Below are 15,026 nucleotides of genomic sequence, written 5' to 3' on the forward strand. Positions count from 1 at the left end.
CCCATCTGGGTGAAGTCTTAGCTAGGGTTTCTATTGCTGTGAGGAGTGACCCCAGCAACTCTTACAAAGGAAACCATTTAATCTGGGCTGGCTTACAGTTTCATTATTATTATTTCATTATTATTATCATCATTTTATTAGTCCATTATTGTCGTGGCGGGGAAACAGTGGTGGCATGCAGGCAGACATGGTGCTGGAGAAGTGGCTGGGAGTTCTTCATCTTGATTCGCAAGCAGCAGGAGATGGCCATCCTAGACCTAGCTTGCGCATAGGAGACCTCAAAGCCCGCCTCCACAGTGACACACGTCCTCCAGCAAGGCTGTGATTCCTGGTAGTGACATTATGCATGGGCTAAGCATTCAAACACATGAGTCTGTGGGGCCATTCCTCCTCACACTGCCCCAGATGGTTTCAGATAACACACCACGTCAGGGAGAAGCAGGAGTTGCTGGTGTGGTGGCAGGGTTTGAGGGCTGTGTGTCGCTGCCTCTGGCTGATCAACAGATGGTGCTGGCCAGGCTGCCTTTCTGGACAGTGCGCCTGCTCTGTCCTGTGCTGTGGGCTGGAGCCAGGCGCTTTCCGTCTTGAACCCAGATCTGCAGCCAGGAGATCAGTCTGCATTCATTCCCTACCATGAGGGCTGTTGTGGAACACCAGGTCCTCTCTCTGCTCCTGCCCGCTGCCCAGTGACACCCTCCTGGAGCCACTGTCCCACTCTCTCCCACTCTTGCACATAGCCAGGGTACCCAGCTCATGAAAGAGCCCACCAAGCCCGCTTACCTAGGCGTCCACCCATCCTGTGCCCTGTTGACCTAGTGGTCCTCTTACCCTGATTTGCCACCAATCCCAACTTCCTACGATAAAGGTTCTTTTTTTCTGTTTTTGAGACAAGGTCTCACTTTGTAAACCAGGCTGGCTTCCAACTCAGAGATCCACCTGCCTCTGTCTCCCACGCGCTGGGTTGAGGGCGTGCGCACTTGAATTACTTCACACTTCCTGGCCCGGGTCAGCATGACTCACCTCCCCATTGCATCTCCCAGCAGGGATCAGAGAACTGAGATTCTTGCCCCACACCGAGCTGTCCCTTGCCACGCTGCCCTCGCCACTGCAGTGCCAGGGGACAGGACGAAGGAGCTGCTGCAGGAGTGGACAAATGAGAAGAGCCTCAGGGCCTCGGAGGGGGTCTGCTCCATCACACAGGCCCCACGACACGCAGACATCGTGGGTGATGCATGCTCCCACACCAGGCAGCTGGCAGATTCTTTAGAACATTCACTCTCACAATCCTGCCTTCCTCAAGAGAGGAAAACACTGAAACAGACAGCCGTCCATCCGCCCTGCCTGGGCCTCTCCAGCCCCTATATTCCTCCTGGGCCCACCTTGCTGAGTTCTCTCCTGTCCTAGCCCAGGAATTCAGGGCAAGTCATCTTTTTTTCTTGGACCCTTGAATCCCTCATCTGAAATGCCAAAATGGAGCTGGAGAGACGGCTCAGTGGTAAAGAGCACTGTCTGCTCTTCAAAGAACCCAGGTTCCATTGCCAGCATCCACATGGCAGCTCACAACTGTCTGTAAATCCAGATACAATCTCTTCTGGCCTCCATAGGCACCAGGTCACATATTATACAGACGTACCTTCACACCAAACACCCATGGACATAAAATGAAAATGCAGAAACGAAGTCTTCTGCCTGAATTCACCTGATCTTGTCTAAAATGCAGAAGTGCCTCCTTCTTAAAATTATTTTAAGTAGTAAATGGGGCAGTGAGTATGGGGCAATGGCAGAGAAAGGAGGCACCCAGGCTGACGTTCAGCAAACAGCGGCCACTCAAAATGGGGGCCCCATCTTCCGCTTTTGTTTTCCTCAGGTGAGCACTCCGGTAGCAGAGATTTCATCTCACCACCGGAGGGCAGTGCTGTCCACTCCCAGCGCACGGTGGCTGTGTAGGGCTGAAGCCTGGGCAGGCTGGGCTTTCCAGCAAGGCCCCTCCCCTTCCCCTAGAGAGCAGGCCTCACCAGCCAGAGGGGTGGCAGGCCCACGGAGAGCTGTGAGGAGGCAAGGCAGCAGCCGTGGGTGGAAGGCAGGGCTTGGGAGCCTGAGTGTCCCGTGTTCTAGGGCAGATCCTGCGCCCTCAGGCAGTCTCTCTGGCTTCTCCACCTGTAGAACCCGGAAGGCAGCATCCTACCAGGTGGCAGAGCTGCGGGAAGGGTCACCTGGCAGGACAGGATCCCAAGCCAAACACCATCTTATCAGGGAGCCCCTTGCTGAGGAAGGGCTTTCCTGGAGCAGCTGGAGTGTGATTTCCACAAACAGGCCGCCTGTGCTAGCTTGGCCCCAGGAACCACCACTGTGGTGGTGCAGGCCTGTATGTAATCCGGCACTTGGGAGGTATAGCAGGCTGTTAGCTCAAGGTTGTCCTGGCTACACAGTAAGTTTGAGGACAACTTGGGCTAAGTGAGACCCTGACTCACAAAAGCAAAACACACCAAGGCCAAACCTCAAAAATTCCCGGCAGACAGCAGGCAGACAGCTAGGACAGCAGGAACACGAGAAATAGAGAACACAGGGCATTCACAGGTCACGCATTGCTGTTTAATGACTAAACCTGAACAGGTCTCAGGAGGACTCTGGAGGGACACCACACACACGCAAATGAGGCTTTCCACTGGGCTAGTCATTTGGCATCCATCTTCAAGCCTCACAGATGCTGACGAAGCCCAAAGTTCCTTTTCAGCAGTTGGTCAAGGCCCAGCCTTGACTCGCAGTCTTTGGAGGAGCGGAGGCCGTGAACAAGCAGGCTGAGCTGGAAACAGTCTCCATCCTGAGCTGTGCTACACAAGCACGCACTCAGAGGGCAGGGAGGTGTGACCCAACGGGGGACAGCAAAGCTCTTACCTACTCATCTCTGAAACACAGCAAGTACCCCACCTCCATGGGGAGAGGGCCACCTCGGGGCCTCTTGCGAGGACTTCCTGAGACACACGCCAGCCAGTGTCTCTCCTCAGACTGGGTCAGAATAGTGGGCAGGTCTGTGAGGCCTTCATTTTTAGCCCTGTGTGGAGTGATGGCTGTGTCAGTGAATCCTCCGTCCTTTCCGTTTTAAGGGCAAGAGGGAGTGCGGCGTGCTGCCTAAGGCATTTCTCGAGGTGAAGGAGGTTCAGTCAGTCTTGAATTCATCTGTAAGTGGTTCTAATCGGGCACTTCACCCAGGATCCCAAGAGGCTAAGAATCACATGTGCACATTGGGGCCTGAGATCCATACACCTAGGTGGCTAGGAACCCAGGACCTGAGCCCATCCCTAGTCTACAAGGGACACCACATCCCCAGGTCCGGCCCCGTGACTGTCCACAGTGTGGTAGCTGCTGGTCACAGATGGTGCGCCACTTCCCAGAGGATCTGCAGGGCCATAGAGACACAGGAGAACTGGGCCAGGACGTAGGCCCCGGAGCGGATGCGTGGGTTCAGCTTGCCAAGGTAGGCCACCGTGTGTACCACACGGGCCGTGAGGACAACGAGGAAATGTATCCAGGCAATCAAAGGGCTGGGTCCCAGGAATGAGTAGATGAAACCCAGGAAGAGGAAGGGGTAGATAGTCTCCATGTCATTGCGGTGGGCTCTAGGGAGCAGAGGGGTGCAGTCAGCAGGTTTAGTGCCAGGGCCCCTAACCCACCAGGGTCCTTCTGGGACTGCCAGACACCCCAATCCCTTCCTGGCCAATAAGCTAGATGCTACAGAGCCAAGGGGGACAGTGACTCCAAGCTTTTGCCCACAAACGGCTGGTGGCTGAAGCCCTATTAACAGACATGGCTGGGAGGCTGCTGCTGGGTTGGAGCTTGTTTAGGCCCAACCCTTCCCACCTTCCCCACACTGTCCCTGCCGTCCCTTAGACATCAGATAGAAAAAGGAGGGCTTGCAGGATTGGGTTCAGGTGAATGACAGGCATTCACAGGCCCAAGTCAGACCTGAGACCCGCCTGCCCTCTGAGAGCAGGTTTTGGGCCATGTCTGGTTTCTGTCCCCCTCTTACCCCAAAAGCTGACTAAGCAACATCTTTGCAGGGATAACCATAGCATTCTCCCAGCTATCAGCCCAGCCAAGCACCGGACCCCGGCCAAGCCTTCCCTTCTTTCATGCATGCTATCTGGTTCTCTTGTGAGCATGCGTGGTGAGAGGGCTATGTACAACCCAACCATAAATAATGATGGAGGAAGAAAACTCTCACCCGCTGCCACTCAGTTTCCATGATCCCCTTTGGGCAGCAGCCTCTCTCTAGGACGAGGCAGGAAATTAAAGCCCATCAACTACAGACAGTGAATGCCTGGAGCCATTTATGTACGCTTAGATAAACATGAACCCAGTGAACGAGCCGTGACCCTTAACCGGACAGGCCCCAGTTTAGTACGGGGACTCGAGGACTTCCAGCTGTAATACCTCTGACCAGCAGCACTGGGCCAAGTGGCCCCAACGCTCTCATGGTGAACCACTGGCCTTATGTTTCCTAGTGGCCACCACCTTTTCACTGAGAGGAGGCAGAGCCTGTTAAAGAGGCACCAGCAGCCCAAGGCTGCAAGGGAACTCGGCAACAGTCAAGGGTGGAGACTAAATGGTGAGAAACTGGCCAGGAGGAGGAAGAGCCTTCTCGGGAAGTCCCCAGCGTGTGCAAAGGCCCTGTGGTAAGAACAGCAGCAGAGAGCTCAAAATTGACCTGTTTGCTGGAGTCAAGTCCACAAGAGGAAGGTGAGGCAGATGGGTAGGTGAGGGTCTGGTAACAGGAGGAAAATGAAATTCATGCAAGGACATAAACATTCCTAAAGGGGGCATGTGTAGCTCAGCAGGCGAAGTGGCTATTCCCAGCTCGGCTTAAAACAGGGCGTGCTGGAAAAATGACTACAATCAAGAGTTCAAGGTCAGAGACAGCTCAGCAGTGAAAACACTTGCTGCTCTTGTGGAGAGCCCAGACTCATCCCAGCACAGCCACCTGTAACTTCAGTTCCAGGGGATCTGATGCCCTTCTCTGGCCTCTGAAGGTATCAGGCACACACACTGCACACAAACATACATGCAAACACCTACACATCAAGTAAGGATCTAAATAAATCTTGGTCAAGCCGGGTGTGGTGGTACAAGCCTGTATACTCAGCACTCAGGGAGGCAGAGGTAGATAAATCTGAGTTCGAGGTCTATCTACAAAGCGAGTCCAGGACAGCCAGGGCTACAGAGAGAAAACCTGTCTCAAAAACAACAACAACAATAATAATAATAATAAATCTTGGTCATACTCAGCTACATGGTAAGTTTAGGCAGGCCTGGGCTAGATATAAAACTTTCTTTAAAAAAAAAAAAATGGCTCAGTGGGTAAACAGATTGCTGCACAATCATGAGGACCAGAGTTCAAATCCCCACCACCCATATTTAAAACAAATCAAACCCTGGGTGTGCCCACAGGGGTTTATAACCCTAGGAGGGAGGGGGGAAACAGGAGGATTGCTGGAGTTTGCAGGGGTCAACCTGGTCTCAGTGAGAGACCCTGCCTCCTCCGGTTAAGATGAAGCCTCTGGCCTCTGTACACCCACACCTCCCTCTCAGACTCTCACACACACATACAGACAGACAGGCCACCGACAGACAGACTCCTGGAACTTTCCAGGTATTGCATCCAGCCTCCATCCCCCTGAGACCCACCCCTATAACCCTTCTTTCTCCTTTGCCCTGATCATGACCTTGTGGGCCAGACACAGGAAAAGTCTGGGTAGCTAGTTTGGGGAGCCTCAGCCTGCTCTAGGGTACACTACAGTAGAACATGACACAGGGCGATGGGCCTGGGCTCTGGGGACTGGCCTCGGGGAAGGTTGGGAACCTAAGAGGCCGTGGTGACTCCCCACACAAAGTCAGTCCGGGAACTCCCGTGAAAGCCCATCACGGAAAATTAACCTGTCTACAGATGAGCGGACCACCACAGGGGACTGGGAGATGGAGGATTGCTTGAAAGTGTTTGAAAAAAGTAAGCCACACCTGTAACCCCAGCACTCAGGGAGGCAGAGGCAGGTGGATCTCTGTGAGTTTGAGGCCAGCCTGGTCTACAAAGTGAGTGCAGGACAGTCAGGGCTATACAGAGAAACCCTGTCTCATTTAAAAAAAAAAAAAAGAAAAATTGCTGAGAAAAGTCAAATGAGGGAAAAGGCTTAGCTGCCAGACAGTTTGCTCCTTAATCTACGGGAGCTGTGGGCCAGGGAGACAGTTCTATCTGCAAAGTGGCTGTGCAAGCATGAAGAGCCAAGTTTAATGCCCAGAAGCCACAGGAAAAAAGCTATAGGCTCTTGTGCCCACCTGTAATCCCAGCTCAGGGGAATGAGACAGGAGGCTCCCTTGGGCTCATAGTCGGGACAACCTGGCTTAGCTCCAAGTTATGAAGTCCCGTCTCAGAAAACAGTGGGACAGCACCTGAAAAACAGCAGCCAAGGCTGACCCCTGGGCTTACAAGCAAGTGCAAGCCAGCATACCTCCACCAAAAAAAAAAGGAGTGAAAAGTGAGAGTTGGGAGCCAGGTGTGCTGGCTTGCATCTGTATTTTGAGCACTTGGAAGGCTGAGGCAGGAGCATTACTGTGAATCAAGAGTTCAAAGCCAAGCTCGCCTACACAGGAGCTTTGCAGTTACCCTGGGCTACATAAGGCCCAGTAGCAAACATAAAAGCAAAGCTAGAGATGGCTCAGCGACTGGGAGCACTGGCTGCTCTTTCGGAGGACCCCAGCTCCTTTCAAGCGCCCCCGTGGTGGCGCACGCCTGTCTGTAATGCCCGTTCCAGGGGATCTGACACCCTCTTCTGGCCCGAAGGTATGTGCTGCACACACATACAACCATGTAAAACACCCATATACATAAAGATAAATGATTTTTAAAAGGCTAGAAATACGGCCTAGTTAGTATAACACTTGGCTAGCGATTCAGTCCCTGAGTTCAGTCCCCAATGGCAACTAGAACTGGGGGTGGGGACAAGTTCCTGTAATTCCAGCCCTTGAGAGGTAAGGACAGGAGGTTCCTGGAAGTTCACGGTTCTCCTCAGCTACATAAAGAGTTAGAGGCCAGCCTAGGCTACATGAGAATCCATCTCAACAACAAAACAACAAAACCACATTGAGAACAAATACGACCAAACCAGAGCAGGTAGGGAAGTTTGGGACACGACACGGGTAGGAGTGGTCCCTCCTCTGAGCGGAAGGCCCCTGGTTGGGGATGTAGCTTTGCAGAGGAAACACACACCCTTGATTTGTGACCCTCGTGAGAGAGGTGGCTGGGAGCTGACCCAGGGCCTCCCTCCCTCGTCTGTCTGAAACCACAAAGGGGCCCCAACAAAGCCACGGTGGTGCCAGGGGCAGGGAGGAATGGGGAAATCAGGATGTTGAAAACACAAAATAAAGCTCCCCTGCCCTCCCCTGCCCCAGTATCCAGAGACATGGAGGGAGTCACGTAGCAGAAACACAGAGAGTGTGTCACTCCAGTAACCGCCACTGTTCTGAGGCAAAAGTCACCCCAAGCCAGTTCCCACCAGCCGAGACTTGCACAGTCCCGTGGCATCAGGCCTGGCCCTCACCCTCACCACGTGTCGGAACAGGGCTGTTTTACCGCAGCAAGCGGCAGCGGTGGGGAGCAACCTCTGCCGACCCCAGGCCTCGGCCAGTGACTGCACTGCTCAGCAGCCTGTTTCCTCTCCCGTAGCTCACCACCCTACACGTGGACCTGAGCGCAGGGGGCAGGGGCAGGCTGCTTGGTGCCAAAGGGGGGTGCAGGGGGACCCGGTAAGGGGTGGGGCTGAGGCAAGGGGGTCCTGAGGCTTAGCTCTCCTGTGTGATGGGGTCACAGCCTTGGGCCCAGACCTTGCAAACCACTTTTATCTCTATAGGTAATGTCCCTCTTCTCCCGGTGTTGGCGTGCTGTGTGTTGGTACCCAGAAAACAGGGAAAAGCACCTCCCCCACAGGGCCACCTCCCAATCACTAGCCCTGGCTTAGACACTGCTATGATTGCTCCTCATTCCTTGAGCTGATAACCTGCCACAGGCCCTCACCGACCTTAGCAAGAAACGGGATTCCACCAGGGGCCATCAGCTCTGACTGCCACCAAGGAGCTCAGAGGCCACAGGCAGGCGTCCCTCCCTCTCTGAGCCTGCATCCACTGCTGATAAATGGACTGTCACAATGTTGTCTGAGGAGCTTAGGAGGTTGGCACCCGGGGGCCCAGTTTCCTGGCAAACTGCTTTCCTCAGGCTAAAAGCCCAAATAGTGAGAAAGAGTAGGAAGCCTGGGCCAGGCGTTGTGCCTGGGGGAACAGCCCTGAGGTAGAATTCTCAGGCATGGGTGCAGGTGAGAGCACTTCCCATCTGCAAACGCAGGCGGGGTTCCTGGGGGGGAACGCTTGGCTGGGTACCTGTCCAGCACGCCTGGGACTTGACCTGAGTGGGACACGGAGGGAATTGAAGGAATGAACAGACCTGTGTACAGAAAGGCTACTGGCTGGCTACCTGGGGTTCATGCTGTCTGGAGTGGGGGAGGGGCCCAGAGGTCTTGGTGGGAGAGGCTGCAGTTGCTAGTTTTTACCCAACCCTCGGAGGAAGGCTTTGCCACCCAGAGCCTTTCCTGGAGAAGGCTTTGCCACCCCTGTGTCAGAGGCTTTAGGCTTTGGTGTGGCTGTTCCTGTGTCAACTACACACTCACTCAGGCCTTCATCTGCACCTTACACATTACTCAAGGCTTCCTTCACTCCCCACGCAGGCCCCCTTCCTGTCTCCTGCGGCCCACACAAGCCTCTGCTGTTATACCGTGCAGCTAAGGCTGGCTTTGAACTCCTATTGCTTCTGCCTCCTCAGGCCAGAATTCCAGGTGAGGGCCATGGCAGGTGGCCTCAGTTCCAGTCCTCTTTTTAACTTAAAGAAAAATTATTTTAGGCTCGGTATAGTGGCTCGAACCTTTAATCCCAGCATTGGGAGGCAGAGACAGGCGGATCCCTTTGAGCTGGAGGCCAGCCTGGTCAGAGTTCCAGGACAGCTAGGGCTATAAAGTGAGACCCTGTCTCAAATAACAACAAAACTAACTTAAAGTTATAGTTTATTACCTGTATGAGTACTTTGTTTGCATGTCTGTATGTGTGCTACATATGTGCCTACTGCCTAAGGTCAGAAGAGGGCACCATGTAAGTGCTGGGAATTAAACCTGAGTCCTCTCCAAGACCCAGACACTTGGGTCCCAGTCTTTAAAACCCGGTCTCCGACTGCCCCCAGAGCCTGGCTGGTTTGTCTTCAGCTTGTGCTAATCTGCAGAGCAGCTTTATGATCCAGGAGCCAACCGTCACGCTTCCTGTGTGCACAGCAGGGCCACACAAGGGCGCCTGCCCTGGTTCTAATCATTAACTGGCTGTCCCCACCACACCGGCTCTCCAGCCACTTCCTAGTGGTGGGCAGCAGGCGTGAATCTCAGGTCTGTACCCTCGCTAACACGCTTTCTTCTTTGAGGCAGGGTCTCACTGCACAGCTCTGGTTGGCTTGGAACTCACTGGGTAGATCAGGCTGAATGAAACTCACAGAAATCCCCCTGCCTCTGCTTCCCCAGATGTGCTACCACTGGCTTCCTTCCTTCCTTCCTTTTTGCCTTCCTTCCTTTCAGAAGACAGGGTCTCATGTAGCCCAGGCTAGCCTCCAACTCTTATTTTACGCAAGCACTCTCTACCAACCTAGCTTCACCTCCAGCTTTCAACTTGCTGTGTTGTTCTGTGGCATCAGGAGGGTTCCCCAGCTTCCCGGGTGCCCCCCTCCCCAGCTCAAGTACCTAGTTAGGGAGTCCCGAATGAAGCTACACCGAGGGGATCAACAGCATCATTAGGTAGGAATGTTCAGAAAATGGTTAGACTGAATGCCAACCAGGCAAGGAGAGATCTACAGGCAGGAAAAACTTTCATACGCATAAAGTAAAGAAAATATAAAGCAAAAGTCACAAAAGAAAAGAAGAAGTACAATCCTACTGGATGGATGAAAATGCTGGCATCTTCCCAGAAGCAGGCTGCGTCCTCAGGAGGCAACACACCACACCGCCGGCTTGCTGGCGGCTGGCTGGGGTGACTGCCCGATCACTTCCCCTCTCCCAGTCAGTGGCTCAGAACCGTCCAGACAACCCAGAGTCACCAACATGGGGTCACAGTAGGGCAAGGCCGCCTATTCCTGAAAGCAGCCAGTGCCCTGGTCCAGTGCCTGCCGTACAGAAGGTGGCCACACACGGATTACAGCGCTGCTGTTGGAAAGGACAGGACTGCTGGAGTCTCACTTCCTGTGACACACTGCTATCGTTTTGTGAAACCACAAGTGTGTACATTATTGTCAAAGGCTAAGGAAAACATGAGGAACCCTCCCAAACTCAGTCTTCGGCGGGGAATTCTGTCATGGAAGTCACACGGCCCCACCCGCTTCTGCCTGTGAGGCAAGAGGATGTGTCGGGAGACATGTGTGGCCGTTTGTTTCACATCTCACCAAGCCCAGCTGCAATTCCTCGCCCCCGTCACCCCAGTACCCCCTCTTCATTCTGGAGTACTGATGAGACAGCAAAGAAATGTCCTCAAACTCCAACACTGAGCCAGCTGCTAAAAATCGACTGTTAGTCTCTTGGGGAAGTTTACACAGCCCAGATTTTTTTGTTGTTGTTTCACTTTTTGAGACTGCAGTTTAACCTATGGCCCATACCAGCCTAGAACCCAAGGCAATTCTCCTGCCTCAGCCTCCAAAACATTGTCATCATGGGTGTGTGCCACAATCCCTAGCCTTAAGACTCACTTTAAAAAATTATTTTTACAGAGGCTGGAGAGATAGGTCAGAGGTTAAGATCACTGGCTGGTCCTGAGTTCAATTCCCAGCATGGTGGCTCACAGCCATCTATGTGATCTGGTTACCTCTTCTGGCCTGTAGGCACACATGCAGGCAGAACACTGTATAAATAATAAATAAATATTTTTAAAATAAATTTAAAAAAATTTTTAGGGCTGGAGAGATGGCTCAGCTGTTAAGAGCAAGGCCTGCTCTTCCAGAGGTCCTGAGTTCAAATCCTGACAACCACACAGTGGCTCACAACCATTTATACCCTCTACTGCCCTCTTCTGGTGTGCAGGTATAGATGCAGATGGAGCATTAATAAATAAAAGCGTTAAAAAAAAAAAAAGATTTTCACAGCTGGGTGGTGGCACAACCTTTAATCCCAGCACTCGGAGAGGCAGAGGAAAGCAGATCTCTGATTTTGAGGCTAGACCAGTGCCAGAACAGCCAGGGCTACACAGAGAAACCCTATCTTGAAAAAAACAAGCAAACAAAAAGTGATTTCTATAGCCGGGAATGGTGGCACATGCCTTTTTTTTTTTTTTTAAAGATTTTATTTATTTTATGTATACACCTGCCAGAAGAGGGAATTAGTTCACATTATAGATGGTTGTGAGCCACCATGTGGTTGCTGGGAATTGAACTCATGACCTTTGGAAGAGCCATCTCTCCAGCCCCTGGCATGTGCCTTTAATCCCAGCATTCGGGGAGGCAGAGGCAGGTGGAGAAACCCTATCTCGGAAAAAGAAAAACAAATATTTTTTACAAGATAGGCATGGTGGTGTACGTCTTTAAATCCCAGTATTTGAAAGGCAAAGATGGAAGAAATCTGAGTTCAAGGCCAGCCTGGCCTACAAGATGAGCTCCAGGACGGCCAGAACTACACAAAGTAACCCTGGAACTCTGGTCGTGGGTCCTGGTTCCACCTCCCAAGGGGTGGGATTTTAGACGTGCACCATCAACCTTGAACCAACTCTGTAATTCTAGATGATGAGAATTTTCTTTTCCAAGACAAATGTAATGAGTGAACTATACCAGTCTGAGAGGAAACCAGGCCCAGAGACAACAGCTGTCCCTCAAGTCCCCAGTTCAGAAGCTCTGCAAGTACATGGACCAGGAAGGTTTGTGGGCAAGCCCCAGACACTCACAGGTACTCACCTGAGGCAACGCTCCACATCCGGGTCACTCCTGAAGTACTGGAGGCCTCCACGTTTCAGTGCGTCCTCGGGATTGGCAAAAGCCTGGAACACATTGGCTGGGGATCACCATGCTGAGGAGGAGGGCCGGGCAGCCTGCAGACCATCCAACCCGCTCCTGACCCTCTTCTCTGTGAGAGCACCCTCCAGCCCACCTCTTGGGCTCGCAGGTTAGGAGACCACCAGACGGGCTGTGTGACTAGGTAGCTGAGAATGCACCGAGGAGGGGCTAGGTTTGCCTAGCATGCAAACCCTGGGTTCCCCAGCGCTCCTCCCTAGGCTCCATTCCCAGAACCTCAAAAAAGTACATAAACATAAAGTAAGTGGCAGAGGGCGGCGGCGCACACCTTTAACCCCAGCGCTCTGGAGGCAGAGGTAGGCGGATCTCCGTGAGTTCGAGGGCAGCCTGGTCTTCATAGTAAGACCCTGTCTCAAAAGAGTAAAACAAACAAAGAAACAGCTAAGTAAAAGCTAGCAGAGGAACTCCAGAGCCTCTGGAGTTAAGCCCCTCGCTGCAGCCCAGGCGAACATAGCCCCTCACCACCAAATTGGCTCTGGTGACATCTGAGTCAGCCTGTCTGAACTGCGAGGTGGGGGGAGGCGTACTGTCCCTGGAGCAGAGGGCCCCTGCCCTGCCTGAGGAAAGCGTGAAATAACACCACGAGGCTAGGGTCTCCCTCCCAGAATTCCTCCCTGCTGGCCAGCTCTGAGGGCCCAGTTTTGCCACCCATGGAGACCCTGTAGTGAGATATGAGGGAGCCAGTGCTGGTGCCCAAGGGCCGTTCAGCATGTCCTTCCAGAAAGGACCCGTGGCGGCTGCTGCTCAGAGCAGCCTCCACACGGTAGGAACCAGTCTTAAGGACCAGTGGGGATGGCGTGTCCTCCATCCCAGGTTCACAGATGCGGACGCTGAGCCCTCCAGGCTGGTGGGGGAAAGAACCCTGAGCCTACTCCCACTCTCTTCGTGCAGGGTGAACCCCTGGTCCTCCTGGCAGAAAATGAGGAGTCCCAGGACCCAAAGCAGGGGAGGCTTCCCTCATCACCCATGGCATCACCCATCGTGGGCAAGAGAGGCTTCAAAGGGGGGTGGAAGGAGCCATGGGAGGCAACTACCTCTTCAGCCCTGGCTTCTCACCGGATAATCCAAGGGAAATAACTCCACTGCCTTCCCCAGGCTCTGGTGGTAATTTAGCGCTCAGCTTTGCCCCCCACCCCACCCCACCCCCGCACAAGGGATAAGGACAGGATGTAGTTATCTGTCCCTGGCATCTGTGTCCCAGGACAGACCAAAGCAGAAGCAGAGGCAGTCAGCAAGTGGCGGTCTTGCCTTTATTCCCACCCCAAGGGATGAACCTGACTAAAGGGCGAAAATCCCACCCGCACTCTGTAAGCAACAGACGCCACCCTCCCGCGTCCTCCCCCACTTCCCGTGGCTCTGCTTTCTAGCAGCTTCCAAGGGTCCACGCAAGACAGAGGAATGGGTCCAGGAGTCCTGGCCACTCCCACAAGCTCCGTGAGGGCTCTTTTACTGCCGTTTCCTAGCCGGGACAGAGACCAGATAATGTCGTCTGTGACCCCTCTGGCTAGGACCAGACTTTAGGCTACCATGAGTGTATGCGGCGTCCAGGGGGAGTGGGAATTTCCACGGAAAGACTCCTTAGGCTCTTGTTTTGCCGGTCCCCACTCCACCCAGATATGAAGTCTCCCTGCCTGCGGGGGAACCTCAGGAGTCCTCTCCAAGTCAGAGCCTTCGGCTGGAGCTGAGCGAGGGAACCCCAAGTCCGTTCATACCAGCCGGCTCAGGAGCTGAAGACCAAGCCAGCATCCAGAAGGGCTTGGGCGACGGCAGCTCCGAAGCGGCTCCCTCTGCACGCCGGCGAACACCTCGGCCACATTTTTCAGGTCCCAGACCTTCTTGCAGGACCACCCACCCCCGGCCACCCCCGGCAGCGCGCGTACCTTCTTCCGAAGCCTCGTGTAGCCTGTGATGACACCCACCACGTACATCTTGATGACCAGCAGTGTGCCGCAGAGCAGAAAGGCGGGGAGCACCTGGCCGTTCTCCATCACCAGGCCCAGGGAAGTCATCTCGGCGGGGCGGCCCTAACGCCGGGACACCCGAACTGGGAGTGAGACCGTCCCGCAAGGCAGCAGCTTCTGGAGAGCAGGAGGCGGGCCAAGCCCCGAGTAGGCGGCCCGCGGTCGCCCCCGCCTACTCCCCCGCCCACCCAGATCACCCACGGAGGCCCCCTGCTCCAGCAGAGAAGGAAGCCGGAGACTTTCGCTCCAAGTGCCCGGAGAAGCAGAGGGCCCCCAGGCCATTCTAGGTTCTGGACCACTGCTCTCTGGCAAAGCCTCAGACTTCCTAGTTTGTTTTCTCATCGTAACATCAGGTCTCTGACCCCAGTCTATGGAGCGTATTACTGACCCACCTTCTAAAAAGGAAGAGCAGGTAGAGGGCGTGAGAGAGGCCTCGGTGATGCTGGACCCTCAGCCATGGAGGTGGGCTGCCTGTGCAAGGCTGGACGAGGAGGAAAGACATCCTGCCATACTCCAGCCGGACACAGTCGCCAATTCCTAATTTGCATGTGTGTGTGTAGGTGTCCATTTGGGTGTGTACATGTTTGTATGGGTATGCTCTACATGTGTGCACCCATGTGTGGAAGCCAGTAGCTGATGCCACATGACTTTCTCAATTGCTTGCCTTATCTTTTTAGTTTCTGTTAAAATTACATTTATAGTGTGTGTGTGTGTGCCAGTGTACCTATGTGAAAGTCAGGACAACTTGATAAAACTGGTTCTTTTCGGCCATTTGAGTCCCAGGAATAGAATTCAGGTCTCATTGACCCAACTACCTTACTTTTTTCTTTCTTTCTTTCTTTCTTTCTTTCTTTCTTTCTTTCTTTCTTTCTTTCTCTCTCTCTCTCTCTCTTTCTCTCTCTGAGTGAGAGAGACAGAGATCTCACTATGGAGCCCAGGCTGGC

At 53.6% G+C, this 15,026-nt stretch overlaps 1 protein-coding gene across 1 annotated transcript; it reads right to left on the reverse strand.

Moving 5' to 3' along the window:
- Window positions 1–2,570: 2,570 nt before the first annotated feature.
- On the reverse strand, window positions 2,571–14,206 carry Ptges (prostaglandin E synthase). The gene is made up of 3 exons (XM_021651306.2): window positions 14,002–14,206; window positions 12,005–12,087; window positions 2,571–3,617 (listed from the first exon to the last, which is right to left on the reverse strand). The coding sequence occupies exons 1-3, from the start codon at window positions 14,128–14,130 to the stop codon at window positions 3,368–3,370; spliced, it is 462 nt and encodes a 153-aa protein (XP_021506981.1). The 5' UTR covers window positions 14,131–14,206; the 3' UTR covers window positions 2,571–3,367.
- Window positions 14,207–15,026: the final 820 nt, after the last annotated feature.

Source organism: Meriones unguiculatus, chromosome 8, assembly GCF_030254825.1.
Source record: "Meriones unguiculatus strain TT.TT164.6M chromosome 8, Bangor_MerUng_6.1, whole genome shotgun sequence".
Classification (NCBI taxonomy): domain Eukaryota; kingdom Metazoa; phylum Chordata; class Mammalia; order Rodentia; family Muridae; genus Meriones; species Meriones unguiculatus.

Bases quoted from the DNA above. Each gene is read 5' to 3' on its own strand.
- Ptges (XM_021651306.2), bottom strand. From the start codon at position 14,130: ATGACTTCCCTGGGCCTGGTGATGGAGAACGGCCAGGTGCTCCCCGCC. The intron at 12,088-14,001 runs GTACGCGCGCTG...AATGTGTTCCAG, and splicing joins ACACGAGGCTTCGGAAGAAG to GCTTTTGCCAATCCCGAGGA. The intron at 3,618-12,004 runs GTGAGTACCTGT...TCTGCTCCCTAG, and splicing joins GATGTGGAGCGTTGCCTCAG to AGCCCACCGCAATGACATGG.